General features: G+C 39.1%; 1 protein-coding gene across 6 annotated transcripts in view; it reads left to right on the plus strand.

Moving 5' to 3' along the window:
- The window catches only part of PLCB4 (phospholipase C beta 4), a 356,763-nt gene that overhangs the window by 292,701 nt on the left and 45,968 nt on the right, over positions 1-18,094 (plus strand). For all 6 annotated transcript variants that reach the window (XM_015560271.1, XM_015560270.1, XM_015560269.1 and 3 more), the window contains 6 exons: positions 1,000-1,093; positions 4,261-4,340; positions 4,927-5,011; positions 7,983-8,073; positions 9,836-9,931; positions 15,749-15,843. In XM_015560271.1, the coding sequence (XP_015415757.1) occupies positions 1,000-1,093; positions 4,261-4,340; positions 4,927-5,011; positions 7,983-8,073; positions 9,836-9,931; positions 15,749-15,843 (541 nt within the window). The remainder of the gene's footprint in view (positions 1-999; positions 1,094-4,260; positions 4,341-4,926; positions 5,012-7,982; positions 8,074-9,835; positions 9,932-15,748; positions 15,844-18,094) is intronic.

The raw sequence follows: 18,094 nt of genomic DNA on the forward strand, positions 1-18,094 counted from the left end.
AGAAATGTACAGACATTTTCTCCTGTCTGTCTGCAGGTCAGACACTCAGGACAGCTGCATTTGTATATGACACCTTTTTACTTTTCTCTGAAACAACAGAAGTACTCACAGTGAAATGGACATTGGTCCTTCTCTTAAATGGATATCGTGGTCATTTAACCTTGGGAAAGGGAGGACAATATCTGTTCCACAAAGGTCTAGAGTCATCCTGTGGGTCAACAGATATTTTCTACTGTAAATTTATCCCCCCAAAAATACATGTTTTAGGAAGTCATGCTGTTTCCAGTTGGTCACAGGCACTTGCAAATTTAACATTAATGTTAAAGTTCTAAAATTTCATACTCTGAGAATAAAGATTATTGAAAATTATTTTTCTTTTATAGAAATTGGCAAATGTTTGGGGCTTAAAATATGATAAAAATGCTAAAAGTGAAAAATAAGAAATTATGATTTTTTTTCTTGGTTCTCAATAGCCAATATCTTATTTCCTTAACTTGCTTTTTTTTTTTTTAGTATGGAAATATTTTAACAGAAATTAACAGTATTAGAATTTCTGTCTCTGAATACTTGAGTATGAGCTGCTGAAATAATGAGAACATTTTCTCTTATAGTCAAAGCAGAATCATCCCACCTAACAAAATTTAAACATTATTCTTTTAACATTTTTAACATCTAATATACAGCCCATATTCAAATTTCCCCAGTTGTCCCCAAATTGTCTTTTATAGTAGCTTTGTCAGAACTAGAATTTCATACAGAACTGCACTGCAACCAGTTATCACTCTGAAGTGTCTTTTAATCTCGGGCAGTCCTTTTTTGTTAACACCAAACTGATAAGGAGAATAATGTGATTTTAACTTGCAAACTCCATGAAATAATCCTGTCAATTCATTCCATTTTCTACTTCTATAAGAAAACAAGTTATCTTGGCATCTTTTAATTTTTACACACACTGTTTTATTAGTAGGGTCCAATATTGTAATTTCACTATGTTGCTAGATGTGTCGAACTTGACTGTTGGGATGGAAAAGGTGAAGACCAAGAACCGATAATCACTCATGGAAAAGCAATGTGTACAGATATCCTTTTTAAGGTAAGTTTTAAAATTTCCTAGCCGTAGCCTTTCCTGTTTCTTGTGGAAATAAATATCTTGGAAAAAAACAACAACAAAATATTTGTTTTCTCAAGTATTTTACCTTCATATTCCTTTCTTCCAGTTTTGAGGAGAAACAAGAAAAATGTTTTTTCCACTTAGTGTCTCTTTCATGTTACATTTCCTGTTTTTAAATGCTGATAGTGCTTAGAATGAGGTTTCTCTGGCAGTTTCCCTGGTTCTACTTAACTTAAAAAGTCTTTGATTTTATCTATTCTTCCTTTTTTTTTGCTTGCTTACTTTGCATTATTCCTGAAGAACTTCAAAGTGGCATAAAAAGATAAATAGAATACAGAAAACAAAATGGATTATAAATAGTGTCTAAAAGGGTAAGAAAATAAGATAGTGAGATCAGAGTTTATAAATGCTTGTCAGGAAGTTCTATAAACTAAAATCACACCACAAATTGAGCTCCAAACTTTCTAGAATTCAGTGGAAGGAGAACAACATGATAATTTACAGGACTTGTAAAATACAGACAGAGCAGTGGATCCAAAGAAGCACACTTATTCCCAGTCCTGACACCATAGGTGAGATTTCCCCCTGAGAATCTCATAGAGGGAAATCTAAGGTTTAAAAATAGGCATCTCAAAATGGCCTTTTGGTGACCTCTATGTATGATTTGAAGGTGGGTTTCTTAGAGCAAGCATGTCAAACTCACGGCCCATGGGCCACCCCACAACAAATATTTTTGTGACCCAGCCAATATAATGGTATGTAAGAAATGCTTTAATAAAAATTTTGTAACTTAAATTTTATAATATCCTGTTAACATAATTATTAATAATGAACTACAATGTTCACTAATGACTGATTACTATAATTGTGTTGCCTTCATTTCCCTTACGCACCTTAAGCGCAGGCACACCATTTCTCTCCACTAATACTTACAGCAAATATTTTAGCAGCTGATTGCCAAGACTTGTTTGGTGTGCGCAATAGGAAATATTTCACTTTTGGAGAATAAGAAAAATAGATTTATTTGCATCACGCTTATTAATTTGTGCAGTTATTCAGTGTCTGGTAAGTTAATGTTCAAGAAAAAATATTAATATTAATATTCTATTAATTTATGTTCTATTATTTTATGTTAACAATTACTCATTTATTTCAGCCCTTTCTATTCAGCATGTCTCTATCAAAATAAACCTACATTTCTATGAAAATTGAAGCTTTTGGTTTTTTGTGGCCCACATAAACTTAAACCTTGTTTATTTGGCCCATCTTAGCCTTTGAGTTTGACATGCTTATCTTAGAGTGTTCCTCACTATGTTCCAATGATATCCTGCCAAAAGACAAGTAAAACTATAATTCTGTGGTTGGCCAATATGTCAGGTTCATGGCTCTCTGTCATTTTGTTGTAACTCAGAATAGTTATTGCAACATCTGGAACAGTAGTTGTCAACCCTGCCTACTTGTGGAAAATTACCAGGGGTGTTTTTAAAAACAGATGCCTAGCACTCCATGCATGTCATTTCTCTTAGCCAAGTGTTGGTGAGTTTTGAGCAGCAATGAATTCAGCCATCAGCTCCCTGAGAAGTACCAAGAGCATATTCAAGTGGGAAGCCATGGGTCTGCACAGCCATGAAGGGTTGATGACCCTTTAAGAAATAAGGACCCTAGAAAGGAAGCTTAGCCTAAAAGAAGGCCCTACCCCCTCTGCTTGGAGGTGAGCAAAGGAGGACCCATGGATAGAGCCAGGATTTTCCTCAAGGCGTAATTCTTTGGTCAGCTCAAGTGGACAGTCAAGGTTGCAGGCAGTTCACCTGGGAAGGACCTTTAAGCCAAAATAACTAAAGGACCACCTAGGTCATAAGGGTACTCAATAAAATACTCCAGGATTATCCAACCTAGAGCATTTTCATTTCAAATGGACTTCCCCAGATAACTGTTATTTAATACTAGAGGCCCGATGCACGAAATTCGTGCAAGAGTAGGCCTTCCCTCCCCCAGCTGCTGGCACCGGCTTCCCTCCAGCACCCAGGACCTGAGCTGCTGGCACCAGCTTCCCTCTAGCACCTGGGACCTGAGCTTCCCTACTACGACTGCCGGCAGGCACCTGTGGCCCTGGCTGGCTTCTCTCCTCCAGCCGCTGGCAAGCACTCAGGACCCGGACTGTTTCCCTTCTCTGGCCACCTGCAGGCACCCGGGGCCCGGGTTGGCTTCCCTCAAGTCACCCAAGGCACCTGGGACCTGGGCTGGCTTCCCTCAGCCCTGGCTTCATCAGGAAGGACGTCCGGAAGGACATCCGGAAAATGTCCGGTCTAATTAGCATATCACCATTTTATTATTACAGATTTTTCTAATTAACTAAATGTTGGGACTTGCCCTGTGGTTAATGAAGTCGGGGATTTTTACTGAATAGGATGCTCTGCTTGTAGAAGCATTGGTTTGCAGCCATGCTTTCTGAAGCTAAGCAGAGGGTGAGGCAGCCGTCTGTTACCAGAGATCGTGGTGGGCACATGCTCAGCTCTTTCAAAGCAGTTTTGAGTGACGAAGCCCTCAGTTCAGAGAGGGGCATCCAGAGCACCTCCCTGCTGCTTAACTCCCCCCTCCCCTTCACCAGGCTAATACGGAACAAGGGATACTGTAAATGTCACATCAGTTCACAGGAGTCTTCATCAAATTAATGAAATGTAGCCACAGACTGATTCCCAGATGCAGAGAAAATCAATAAAGACTTCCAGCAGTTCATAGGTTGTTATCATCGCATTTCTCCTCAAGGCGAGAGGAGCAGAATAGTGGTCTGTTGTGAATATCGCTGTGCCCAAAGCTCACCACTCCACCAGGTGACCTCGGAACCTGTCTAGGCAGATTATTGATCCAGGAACTAGCCTGCCATGTAGGTGAACTGACTTCTGTTAATAGCGCCATAGTTTTGGAGAAGGAAAAGATGGTTGTGAAAAAGATAATCACTAACCCTTAACTTCATCTGGGTCTGTCTGTGGGGAATTCAACCTGTAGAGGTATCGAGGTAAATAGGTTCTCCAGACCTGAATTGCCAGAATTGACTTTCTGAAAAGCTCAAATTAATAGTCTCTGATTGGTTTCAGGTACCTTAACTTTTTTTGCTCTTCTCTCTCATTAACACTCTTTTATTTTCAAAGGATGTTATTCAAGCCATCAAGGAAACGGCATTTGTCACATCTGAATATCCTGTAATTCTCTCCTTTGAAAATCACTGCAGGTATAGTGGTACATCCTACTCCAAATCTCTAAGGGTTGTTTCCTAATCCCCATCTCCACTCCAGGTCTACATCTTTTTAAATAATCGAATAGTTTGTTTGGTCTTATGCAACACATAATCAGTCTTTTGTGATTAAAATTTTAAAAAAAAAGCTAAAATGAAAGAAAACCCCACTCTAGTACTGCTCCTCACCTCCAAAAAAATAAACAAAACTAAGTCATCTTAATGTGTTCTAGAGATGCTTTCTCTAAACAAAAGGGCAGATATCAGGGCACCGTGCCCAAAGTTACATTGAGTTGGAAGACTTGGCAATATATTTGAAATCAGACTTCATGAATTTGAAAGACATTTTTTTAATTCTGTTTTTTGGCCCTTAGTGCAGGGGCGGAATCTTCTTCTTCTTTTTTTTTCTCTCCAAGACACTGGTTAAAGTTTGTGGTATATAACAGTACCTCTTATGTGAACATCAAGCGGACAGTCATGCATTTTGTAGAGTGGAAGTTTTTAATTGCCTAGGAAGAGTGTTTCTTCTTCTTGGACAGTTAATGCATGTTTGAATTCACAAATGCCATTTCTTTCTTTTCAGCAAATATCAACAGTACAAGATGTCCAAATATTGCGAAGATCTATTTGGGGATCTCCTGTTGAAACAAGCACTTGAATCACATCCAGTATGTATTTTTAGCTAACCATATTTCTAACATGAATGAATTTGTTTTGAAATTCATTTCTAAGGGGTCAAGTAGTTCTGACGGACTAATGCTGAAGATCTTCATTTTTATTTAAATTTGTTGGTACAGAAAGCTTTCATTATGCTTTAGAGAGATATGTAGAAAGAAACATGATCCTTGGGTTCCATTTAATTCAGATCTTGGGGATCTTTTGGTTTCTGTGATCTCGGTCCTAAAATTTCATGAAGTGCCCACTGGCCAAGGGTCTAGAGACTCAGCAGTCATTCTCAACTCTAGTTTTCTGTTAGGACCACCTGGGGGAACTGCTAAAAATACCTTTGCCAGGGCCCCACTCAGAGATCCTCATTTAATTGATCCAGGTCGGGCCTGAGCATGGTGGGTTTTTTTGTGTGTGTGTGTGTTTTTTTAAAAAAGCTCTTCAGGTGAATCAAATGTGCACCCAGGGTTCAGCACCCATGGGAACCTGTTGCTACAGGAAGTTCACAGATTGAAGTCATAGAAGACTGAAGTTCAAGTTCTCAACTCCACAATAAATACTTGGACCATGTTTTATGTACTTCTTTTGCGTTTCGTTTTTATACCTGCTAGTTTCTTCATCAAGCAAAGAATTGTTAACCTGTGGACCATCCAAGGGTTTTGTAGAGTCTGTGAACTCATTGTAATTGCATACAATTTTTTTAATATAAACATCCCAAGAGTTTTTCACACTTTTACAAAGATCCATAACCCCCGTGGTTAAAATCCACTGTCACCGATCTTACGAGTAGCAAGACAGCTAATGCACAAAGTATAGAACAAAGCACAGTAGTAAAAGTTTGCTCCATTCTTTTTTTTCTGTTTTCTGTTTTTATTGTTTAAAGTATTACATATGTCTTCTTTTTCCCCCATCGACCCCTCCCTGGCCACTCCCACCCCCCAGGGTAAGCCCCCACTGTCCCAGTATCTGTGTCCATTGTTTATGCTAATATGCATTCATACAAGTCCTTTGGTTGATCTCTTACCACGCCCACCCCCACCCCCAACACTCCCCTGCCTTCCCTCTAAGGTTTGATGGTCTGGCTATGAACATAGGGGTGCATATATCCTTTCTGATTGGTATTTCTGATTTCTTTGGATATATTCATAGAAGTGGGATTACTGGGTCAAATGCCCCACTCTTGACAAGCAGCTGGTGGGCCTAGACATGGTAGCATGAGGTGGCAGTAGAACATGACAATGGCTGACATGAAGGAAAGTGCTTCATGTTACCTGTGAGCAAACACATCCAATGGTTGAACAATGAGTTTTTTTTTCAGAAGTGATCTACGGGAGCAGAAAAAATATGCAGGAGACAAGGACATTGTATCCTTTGCACCCACTGATTCTCTTCAGTTTACTGAAGTCACAGCTCCAGGCGCCCTGTGCATGTCCATGAGCTGCGTCCTATTTCTCTGCGTACTGGCTTGCCTTTCAGCTGACTTGCAGCCTGCAGCTTTTCTCCCAGGGAGACCTCTGGTCACAGGAGCCTGCTCTGTATAAGGGTGAAAGGCCAGAAGTGACAGACAATTAACACCCCCACCCCATGCTCCCTCACTCTTCAGAAGGGATAACTCCGAGCACATGTTTCCCACCATTCCCCAGGGTTCCCCAGCAGGGTCGCTGTCCAGTCGCCCAGAGTGATAACTTGTCTGAGAACACACTCTTGATTGGCTGCCTGTCTCCTTTTTATCACTTTCCTACTCCTCTTGGAGTGTCCTGGGGCAGCCTCCCAAATAAACTCCCAGGGCATTAACCCTAATCTCAAACTGATTTAAGTTAAGAAATATCCCTGATTTTTTATCTAACTTTTTTGTCACCTAGGCCCTCTGTTTATTTTATTTTCCAGTTGAGCTAAGGTGCTTGCTCTGGGGGAAAGACCAGTGTGTTCTCTGTGGAGTTATATGCACATGCCTCAAAGGTGTCATGAGAAGCATAGGTAATAGAAATGGGAATAAGACTTGCTCCCTGAACCAGAAAGCTTCCGATGGTGGGGTACGGCAGGGGTGCAGGACACAGGACACAAATGTAACAACATAAGTAAAAAGAAGGTGGCCTATGATGTGTGGAACATTTATTGGAGATATTCAAGTTCAAGAGAAAGCGCTGTGGAGTGGACCAGTTTACAACAGGCTTCCCGAAAGCAGAATTTTAGCAAAGTGTTTCATTTGAGGAAACACAGACATAGGAATGCATGGTGCCTTGCATATTAAGTAGTATAAAAATTAGTTTTGAAAATGAATGGATGCCTGAATGGATGGATAAGAGTGGGTGGTTAGTGGGTGGGTGGGTATATAGATGGATGGATCGGGGGATGGATGACTAAGTTACATGGATTAGAGGTAATACTAGAAGAAAGGGAACTTTCTTTGCAGACATAAATCCAAGCAAATAAAACCATAATAGAGGTCAGATTTCAGTAATTAAGACCACTCCATTCTTGTTACCCTTATGGAACCCACAAAACTATAGTCTCAAGTGTAGAGGTTGGGTCAGACTGAGCAGAGAGGCTTACTGTGATATCCAAGACTTGGAGGGACCAGGGGAGACCTTGTGGTTGGGAAAGCCAATTCTGACCTAAGCGGCCACAATGATTCTTTGCACTTTACCAGATATTTAAAAAGCGTGAAGCCTGAATTTGGGCAGGAATTCCTCCCCCGACACCACCCCAGGTCAGACCCAGCTCCATGGGGGAAGGTAGGGCAGCTCTGCATACCCTGAAGGCAGTGTGAAGGTCAAGTTTGCCACAGTAGTCTAAGACAAAGTTGGATATGGTGGGCTAACTGGGATTGGGGAAGGAAATCATAAAACTGTGCTGACTGCCATCTAGTGGATATAAGTGGTATAATTCACAGGCCTCTGATCATTCTGGGCTAGGAGGGAGAATGGAGAAGCATAACCTGTCACTCATCCAGCCTTTTCTGTTTTTCTGTAGCTTGAACCAGGCAGGCCCTTGCCATCCCCCAATGACCTCAAAAGGAAAATACTCATCAAAAATAAACGACTGAAACCTGAGGTTGAACAAAGTAAGTCAAATACATGCATCTATGATGGGTGCATACACACCTTGTGTGTTTCAACAATTCAGCTGTTTAGAATGCAATATGTTTTAAAACCATGGATTTGGGGGAGAGGGTGTAATTGTGATGTTACATATTTTCATTTAAGTTGCCACATTTTCATTTAAGTTTAGTTTCTGCATCAGTTCGTTTCTGTAGTGGGAAAAGCATATTCATATAACAGAATTTGAACGGGTCCCAAGGAGAAATAAGAAGAAAGTGGAAGAGGCATTTTCAAATTTATCAAAATATAAGGAACTAGCATTTTGTCATTTTATATGCTCTAAGCTCCTTTTGAAAAGTTTTCCTTGCACTTTGCTCATCTGATACATACATATGTAGGGATCCTAGGTAAATGTGAAAGTGTGAATGTATGTGTGTGTGTGTGTGTGTGTGTGTGTGTGAATGTAGAGAGGTTAAGAGAGAACTGATTTTACAAAGATATCTCCCCCTGTATTTTCCTAGAATATTATCTTTCAACAAATCTCTTAGTTCAATATATTAGTAGCATCAAATATTGTATGGTTGCATTGTGTTTTTTCCCTAGGTAGTCGAAATTAACATTTTAATTGTATTAATTATAGTTTTCTTTTATTATAAAAGCAATAATGCTATTGGAAAGTGAAGACAACAAAAAAGTATAAGAAACTAATAAAGTAGCATTATATTATATATTTTATACATAGATACATAAACTATAGATGCATAACATACATGCATGTTTAGACATATGTATACATTTTAACAAAATTAGGATCATGTGAAGTGTACTCATTTCAAAAATTATTTTTAATTCAACCAAGTATATTTGCATTTAGTAGAAGGAGAAGGTAAATCTACATACTGACTTTAATTTTAACGTACTAGTATGAAACACAATGCAGAATTTATTGTGGTATATGCAATCCTTTCACCAGTCCCAAGTTGATGGATTTTTCATTACTATGAAAACAACAATGATAAACATGCCTGAATACTCATTTTGTACATTTATGCAGCCTTCTCCTTGGAATCAATTTGTTCAGTTAGAGTCGGTTGGTCAAAGCACAGACATATTTTATACTGTGATATATCTTGTATTTCAGAAAAGTTGTACCAAGTTATACTCTCACTATAATATGCAAGACAGCCTGTTTCCCAGCCCTGTTTTAATGCTGGCTGTTGGCCATTTTTATAGCCTGGGTACTCAACACTAGAAGACAATGATACTTCAATTTTTTATTTTTATGTCTTTGAAAACTAGCTTCTTTATCATCATTTATGATTTCTCCTTTTTCCATTTTTAAAATTATTTTGTCATTATCTTATGGACTTACTGAGGATTTTTATGTATTAGGGTAATAACTCTGGTTATAGCAGTGGCAAATACTCTTTCCTGGAGTTTGGTCATTCTTCAATGTGCATGTTTCTTTTCTGTCACTTCACCTGAATTGTCCTCCAGTCATGGGCTTTTGTTATTAAGACTTAAAAGGAATCCTTCACAATGACTGAGCCCCGCTCTCACGCCTCTGAAAAGTGGGCAGTTCACCCATGTTCATCATGTGTGGAGAGTCTGACTGTTGTATGTTCCTTAAGGTCATCCACCGGGACTGGGTGAGACCGAGGCCTTAGGACCATAGCCCAGAAGAGCCTAGAGCATGCGTTTCTTTCCCTTTTATTTCCTTTTCAGTGTGAATCTTAAATCCTAGGCTCTATAAGTGATTTAACATCCATCACCTTCTCCTTCTAGAGCAGCTCGAAGCTTTGAAAAGCATGATGGAAGCTGGAGAATCTGCTGCTCCAGTTAGCATCTTAGAGGATGATAATGAGGAGGAAATAGAAAGTGGTAAGTTGTGTGTTGTTGTTGTTTTCCATTTACATGTCACAAAAGTACTTTTTAAATTAAAAATTGAATTTGTCTCAGTGGATTCTTTTATATAATGTGACATTTTAATTCTTAATAGTCAGGTGTATGTTCATGAACCAAACTTCATCTTTTGGTATTTGGGGGTATTTTTTCAAATAGTGTTACTTTCAGTTTTCTTGGGCACCAGATTTTAGTTACTTAGTCATCTCCCTTCCTATCGTGCAATTAACTCAGCTGTTCAGCAGAAATTCACAGCCAAAGACTCTTTAAAGCCCTTGCTATTGGAGGCAGGGGTTGGAGTAAAAGGATATTTGTAGTCCTTCCTATAAACAAACACGTAAACTTGTTAATGATGATAGTAATAAGGCAAGTTAAAAGGACAAGAATGTGGGCAAAGACACAAGTAAATGATTGGTTTCTGTGCACACACAAAATGAACTGGAAACTCAAAGCCAGTTTTAAAATTCAAATTCCTTAGAATAACCAGCTCACTGGATCTAAGTAGGTAGATAATTTTAACAAAGGCAGCCTTGTTTAACATATTTGAATATTTGCTATTAGCTTCTGTTTTACTTTGGCCATATGGGAACAACCATAATGTAGTTTTAATGGGCCTCTTGAGAGGTGTGGACTGTTTAGAAAGTTATTTGTTCATTATGTAGCATGAGAACTGATTAACAAAATAATTTGGACTTGCACTGTGTATCTGTTGGTTAGACAGTGCCTTGGATTTAGAGAGTGGCTTTGGGCTAAATAATTTAGAAATACTTATCCTATATCATAAAAGCCTAATATGCTAAGTGTCCGGTCATCCAGTCATCCATTAAACCAATCAAAGCTTAATATGCTAATGATATGCTAAGCCCGCTCAACCGCTCACTATGACTTGCATTGACTACCAGGGGGCAGATGCTCCGACTGATAGGGTTATCTTGCTGCTGGGGTCCGGCTGATGGGGACTGAGTGAGATGGGCCGGACATGCCCTGGAGCCCTCCCGCAGTCCCTTGCTGGCCCTGATTGTACACTGGTGGGTCCCTCAGCCTGGCCTGCACCCTCTTGAAATCCGGGACCCCTCGGGGGATGTCAGAGAGTTGGTTTTGGCCCCATCCTGCTCAATGCAGGAGTTTCCCCCTGGTGGTCAGTGTGCTCCCACAAGGGGAGTGCCACTCAGCCAGAAACTGGGCTCATGGATGGCTAGCACAGTGGGGGGGTGTTGGGAGCCTCTCACACCTCCACAGGGAGCAGCCTAAGCCGTCAGTCAGACATACCCCAAGGACTCCTGGACTGCAAGAGGGTGTAGGCTGAGCTCTCCCCACAGCGTTTATGAATTTTGTGCACCAGGCCTCTAGTATATAAAATAAACATATACTTGTTATATGTTTATATACTTGTTATGTAAACATCTGAAATATAAGAGTAGGAAAGTTTAATATAGGTAAAAACTTGAAAGATACAAAAATTAACTAATCTTATTCATAACCCTTTAGTACAGTGATGGCGAACCTATGACACGCGTGTCAGACGTGACACACCAACTCATTTTTTTGGTTGATTTTTCTTTGTTAAATGGCATTTAAATATATAAGATAAATACCAAAAATATAAATCTTTGTTTTTGTTGTTTTTGGTTTTTTAAATATATTTTATTGATTTTTTACAGAGAGGAAAGGAGAGAGATAGAGAGTTAGAAACATCGATGAGAGAGAAACATCAATCAGCCACCTCCTGCACATCTCCTACTGGGGATGTGCCCGCAACCCAGGTACATGCCCTTGACCGGAATCGAACCTGGGACCTTTCAGTCCGCAGGCCGACGCTCTATCCACTGAGCCAAACCGGTTTTGGCTAAATCTTTGTTTTACTATGGTTGCAAATATCAAAAAATTTCTATATGTGACACAGCACCAGAGTTAAGTTAGGGTTTTTCAAAATGCTGACACGCCAGGCTCAAAAGGTTCGCCATCACTGCCTTAGTAAGTAAAGACTTCTAACTGTGGTCTATGTTGCCCATGCAAACAGTGGGTTCAGTTTCACTCCCAGAGAAAAGTCAGAATGACTTACTTTCATAAGCTTTATATGGCAGGGGAGGTCTAGAAGGCCAAAGATATCTGATATTATTTAAACAATGCCTGCTATGGTTACCTATTACTGTGTAACACATCACCCCAAAATTTAGAGGCGTAAAACAACACTATTATCTTCTCAGTTCTGTGGGCCATCCTGGCTCAGGTTGATAGTTCTCCCTAAGGTTTCTCATGCAGTTGCCCGCAGATGGCATCTGGGGCTGGAGTCATCAGAAGGTTCAGTTGGGCCAGTTGTCCAAGATGGCTCACTCACATGGCTGGCAGCTGTGTCTGCTGGGAGATCTGCTAGGCCCGCTGAACCAAGCACCCACATGTGGCCTCTCCATGTGGTTTGGGCTTCTCACAGCACAGTGAGTGGTCCTGTGTTGTTGTTTATTTCCAAGAAGCAGAAAACAGAAGCTGCTAAACTATTTAAAAGCTACACCTGGACCTGGGACATCATCACTTCCTTTCTATGCTATGCATCAAATAAGACTTAACACCCACCCAGGTTCCAGGAGGTGGGTGCGCAGGAAGGTCACATTGTAGAAGAGCAGGTGGGAAGACAGATGTTACAGTAGCTGTCTTTGGAAAATAGTCTACCATAATGTCTACTATATAATTTCACAGTTTTTGCAAATAATAAACCTAAACAAGATTTAAGAATAAAATATTGAAAGACCTATGTTCAAAAGTTCAGTAAAATACTTCTAAAATTTGAAAAGATGACTCTTAGGTAAAAAAAGTTTCTTAGCTTACACTTCATAGATGGTATTCAAAAACATGGAGGCATTACTAGATACTATAATCCAGTAAAACAAACTGCAGAATAATGGAATAAACTAATGAGAGAGAAAAATAACTATCATTGTTACATCAACATTTTGACATGATTCATAGCTGGTAAGCAGCGGGACTGAGATTCGATTCTAGAATTGCCTTACCTCCTTTTGTACCTTACAATCCTGCCCTTCTAATATACAGGAATACAAAGAAAACTCAAATATTCAAAATGGTTGTTAAAAAAATTTTAAGGAGAAAGAATATAACTGATGAAAGTCAAAGATGTGAGATTTTTTGAACGCACACATTAATCTAAAATGACGATCAGTGTGATTCCACTTACCACCCTTAAGGGTACTTTCCCAACTTTTATGAATATGTTAATTATTCTTATAGACAAAAATATGCCTCTAATGGCTCCCATGTTATTTCAAAATATGCTTGAGATTTTGATTAAAGTTTAACAGAAATAATCATGAGGGATAGTATAGATGTAGGAAAGTAGCTGAGAGGATAGAATGATTCATTTGAATTTCTCTTTAAAGGCATAGAGGTTTCTGCTTTACCAGTTATATATTTGATTCTTAGGCTCCCTCAATAATATATAGTCATAGTTCTGGTCTACCAGTTGGCTGTCATTACCCTGACCTCACAGTATGATCCTACTATACCCAAATGACTAGAGTCTCTAATTTAAACACTTGGGCACAGCAGGCAAGAGGAAACCAAGCATAGTTCAAGAGGGCAGGCTGCCTGGAGGCTGTAGAAAATAGCAAAGGCTCTCAGTCCAAGCATGTGCCCATTCGTTAGCCTGATTTAGATTCAGAAGGACACATGACTCCCAGGACTGTGAGACAAGCAGTGGGGAATATCAGAACTATGCGTGTCTCTACATATTTGCACACTCAAGAGATGATAACATTCATTCATACAACTCTTTTAAAGTAGTTATTAAATCTCTACTTGTATGAAACATACCCCTGAATTCAAGTAGTTTATATCTGGCTAGGCAAGTTCAACTAGAGATACATGAAATGGAAATTTAAATAGTGATGGTGGGAAGTTTCAAAATCGTTTGTTATAGACTGTGGGTCATGGAAACCCAGTGTCACATTAAGACCATTGTGCTAAGAATCTGGAGAAATCGAATCCACATCTTACTCTGTGGCTTCACAACTCAAATCATATATTTGAATCTATTTCTTCTTCTGTAAAATGAAGATACTGGACTAGATTAAGACCTAGTCTAGCTCCTCAAATTCTCTTTTTCCTGCCCAAAGCCTATATGACCTACTGTTTTTTTGTTTTGTTTTGATTTTAATCATCTGCCTCGAGAATATCCCCTTACCAGAAGATCAGTTCCACAAGAGGAGGGTGTGTGTCTCTATGGCCTCATCTTCATCCCATGCCGGAAATAGCACCTTGCTTTAAGCAGTCTCTCAGATTCCAAATCCAATATAACATCAGTTAAAAGACACCACTATTTTATTTGGACTAAGAAAGAAAAATACTTTCTATGAATTTTAAAATACTATCAATTGAAGGAAACATTGCAATGTCAGTTATATTAAAATGTTGTGGGGATGGGAAATGCATCTTTGAATCAGTGCAATCGTTTTACATTTACTCCTGTTCTTGCCTTTTGCTTTGAACATTTTAAACATGCTTTTGAAAAATAGCTCTAATTGTCATGGGTCTGCTAACCTCCCTTGTGAGTCCATACTCAGAAATTTTTTCACTGTTGTTTTACAATACGGGTCCCTCAAGGATTCTGGCTAGATTTTAGGCAAATTCTTTTCAGGGAATCATGGGAATCCAGATCTCACACCAGCATGTGAGACATTCCTAAGTCTTTAACCAGTTAACTACCACGCATCCAAAACGGAAACTATGCCCACATGCCACGATATTTTGAATTGAATTTAAAAAAATCAATTCACAATGAATATTATAAAAATAAATATATTACTCACAATTCGGGTGTTCTTGAATATTTTCAGCTGAAAATACTCACGAAAAATGATTTTAAAGTTGGTCAGGGCTGCCACTTAGGGAAAACATTTTTTTTTTATAGATGCTCATGGCATTTGGGGAAGGTCTCTACAGACGCTTATGGCGTACAATGAGTTAAAGAGAAATTCAAGTGGATTATTCTATCCTCTCAGTTACTTCCCTACATCTATACTATCCTCGTGATTATTTCTGTTAAAATTTAATCAATTTTTTTTCTAATGAGTGATTCTTTTTCCACTAATGGACTTGGGTGGGTACCAGAGTTCTTGTCACTTTCCTGGGCCATGGACCCAATGGGTCTGTGCCTCCTTTTATAGCCTGGGCCATGGACTGAGTGCTCCCACTTTACTTAGCCCCTACTTCTAGCTCCTCCCCTAGCATGAACCTGAGAAATGACTTCAGAGCCTTTGAAACCTTAGCCAGGTTTGACAAGTGGCCTACAGGAGCAATACAGCCCTTCCAAGCTCGTCTTGTTTCTTTCTTTCTTTTTTCTGTCACATAATAACTTGTGGACATTTTTGTCTCCTTTTTCAAAATTATCAAATGTATTTTCCTCTTCTTGTATCTTCTTTTTTTCTCTAGATCTCATGAAAGACCAAAATATAATTTTTATGAGTTACAGGTATTCTTGAGGTGTTGAGGCTTTCACTTTTAGGGTTAGTGTACAGGATGGAAATCATCATTCACTTAAGAATACATTATTAAGAATTAATCATGGCCAATACCATGCTAGATACAAGAGAAAGAACAAACAACAACTTGTTAAGAGTTTAGTGAGAGTTTTATTTGAAAAAAAATTGCATATTTCAATGTTCTCATTTGCTTTTAGCTTCCTTCTTCTCTAAAAGAGCTCATGTTCCCCCCAAGATGACAAAGAAGGTCTGATTGGTTGGTGGTAATTTGGCTTCATGGATATTTCTTTTGTCTTTCATGCAGTTGACCAAGAGGAAGAAGCTCATCCTGAATACAAATTTGGAAGTGAACTTGATGACTTGGGTCACAAGGAAGTTGTTGCAAATAGTGTCAAGAAGGTCAGCATTTTGGTGTCCCCTTTATTTCATAGTTGTCAAGAGGCAGCAGCTATTAGTTATACAATTTTAGAAATGTAACCAACACAAGAGACTAAAGCAGCCTATAATTCCTCTTCTAAATCCGGTGGCCAGATTACTATCTGAACTCAGGATACACATAATATTAAGTTAGGAAAGACATTTAAATTACTCTTTAGCCATTCCTAGTATTGACTGCTACCCAGTATCCTTTAAACACTTTCATTTGTTGCATTATTGTAGGTCAGTGATTTTCAACCTTTTTCATCTCATAGCACACAGAAACTAATTAACTAAAATTCTGTAGCATATATATATATATTGTTTTGAGCTGGCAAAAAAAATAGGTATTCTGTAATTTTGATCAACCAGATGGCTGATGTTGGGTTGGCTATTGTCATTCTTTATTTGAAAATCTAAAGGAAAAAAGGGCAGTGCCCCCAACTAAATAGTCAGGTATCACATGTTTTAAAAATTCCTGCAGCACACTAAATACGGAGACAACAACAGCAGCGTCCTAGTGGCAAAGGTGAGCCTGTTGAAATCATTAGGAAAATGATCCCTGATCATCACAAGCGAGCCCTCATTACAAAAACCAGCTCTACTAGATAGATAGCTCATCTCCCTACTAATGTAGAGTAAGCATAAAAATATTCCCATCTAGTCAACCACTCAGCAAGAAAAATACTTGTTGTGTACCTACTATGTGCCAGGCACAGTATAGGCTATAACAACCCAGAAAGGTAGTTTCTACCCTCATAGAGGGTATAGTCTGATAGGAGTTTATAGGAAGAGAGTGGGAAATAGACAACAAACAAGTAAACAGTCAATTATATGATTATAATTTGTTAAAAGTGCTATTATGAAACTAAAAGTGAGACTAATATGGAGGGAATAAGGAAGCCAGAACCCAGAGGGTAAAGAGGAACCAGACATGCACAGAAATAGAAAAATAACTTTATTTGCAGAGGGACCACAAGAGTAACAACCAAGACAGTGTAACCAGAGTGAACTGAGTGAGGGGTAGAGTGAAACAAGATGAGATTGCACATGCAGGTGCGAACTAGATGATGCAGGATTTGGGAGGCCATCGTGAGAAACTCAGATGTTAATTTAAGTGAAAGGTGAAGCTAATGAAAATATTTAAAGGAGAGTGCAGTGTAACCAATAGGAGCTTTTTAAAATCACTATGGTTACCATATGGAGAGGAGTTTAGAAGGAAACCAGAGTGCATGCAGGAAGAGCAGGTAGGCTAGGCTGTCATACAAGGCCAGACCTCTTAGGGTTTAACGGGAGAGTAAGTACAGAGGATTGAGTGGTTCTAGATCTATTGAGGAGGCAAAAATGATTCATCTTGCTGATGGATTGAATGTGGGGAAGTGAGAGAGATGTGGGAGTGGGAAAGCAAGATGACTCTTTAAGATTTGTGTTTGAGGACTTGGGTAAACCTTGGGGAAGACTGGAAGAGAAAGAATTCAGGAGTTTCAAGTAAGACAGGCTGTTTGAGGCCTGTGAGATACTTAAGGTGCCTTCTAGGTGTTTACATAGCACTTACATCTGACCCTGGGTTTATTTCCTAACTGTTTAACCTTGGTAAGTTCCTTAATCTCTCAGTGCCTTGGTTTCTTCATGTGAAAAATGAAGGTCATAATTGGCCCATGATGAAGAGTGAATTGGTTTAGTATATGTAAAGAATGTAGAATGATGCCTGGCACATTGAGACGTCTATAAAAGTTTTATGATCATCTTCACCATTGTCATTATCATCATCACTAGCAACGTCATCACCTGTATCTAGAACTGGAAGAGAGGTTGGGCTAGAGAGATAAATTTGCAGTTCAGAAGATATTATTGAAACTGTGGAAATAATTTAGGTGCTTCATGGAAAGAGGCATAAATGGAGGTCCTATTTAAAGGAGACTCACAGAAGAGGGGCCAGTAAAGAACAAAATATAGCCAGAGAAGTGGGGGTGAACCCAGGCAATCAGAACAAGGAACCGCAGAAGAGGGGCCAGTAGAGAAGAGCAAAGTATAGCCAGAGAAATGGGGGTGAACCCAGGCAATCAGAACAAGGAACCCAAGAGAACAGTGTTGAGAGAAAGACCGAGTGGTTGATCTTTTTCCCTAGCTCTATTGAGATATAATGGACATAATACACGGCGGGGCATAAGAAGTTTACAGTTGTTCATATGGAAAATAATGCAATAATGTAAGAATAAACTGTGTATTTTAT

The sequence above is a fragment of the Myotis davidii genome, unplaced genomic scaffold (assembly GCF_000327345.1).
Source record: "Myotis davidii unplaced genomic scaffold, ASM32734v1 scaffold32, whole genome shotgun sequence".
Taxonomy (NCBI): Eukaryota; Metazoa; Chordata; class Mammalia; order Chiroptera; family Vespertilionidae; genus Myotis; species Myotis davidii.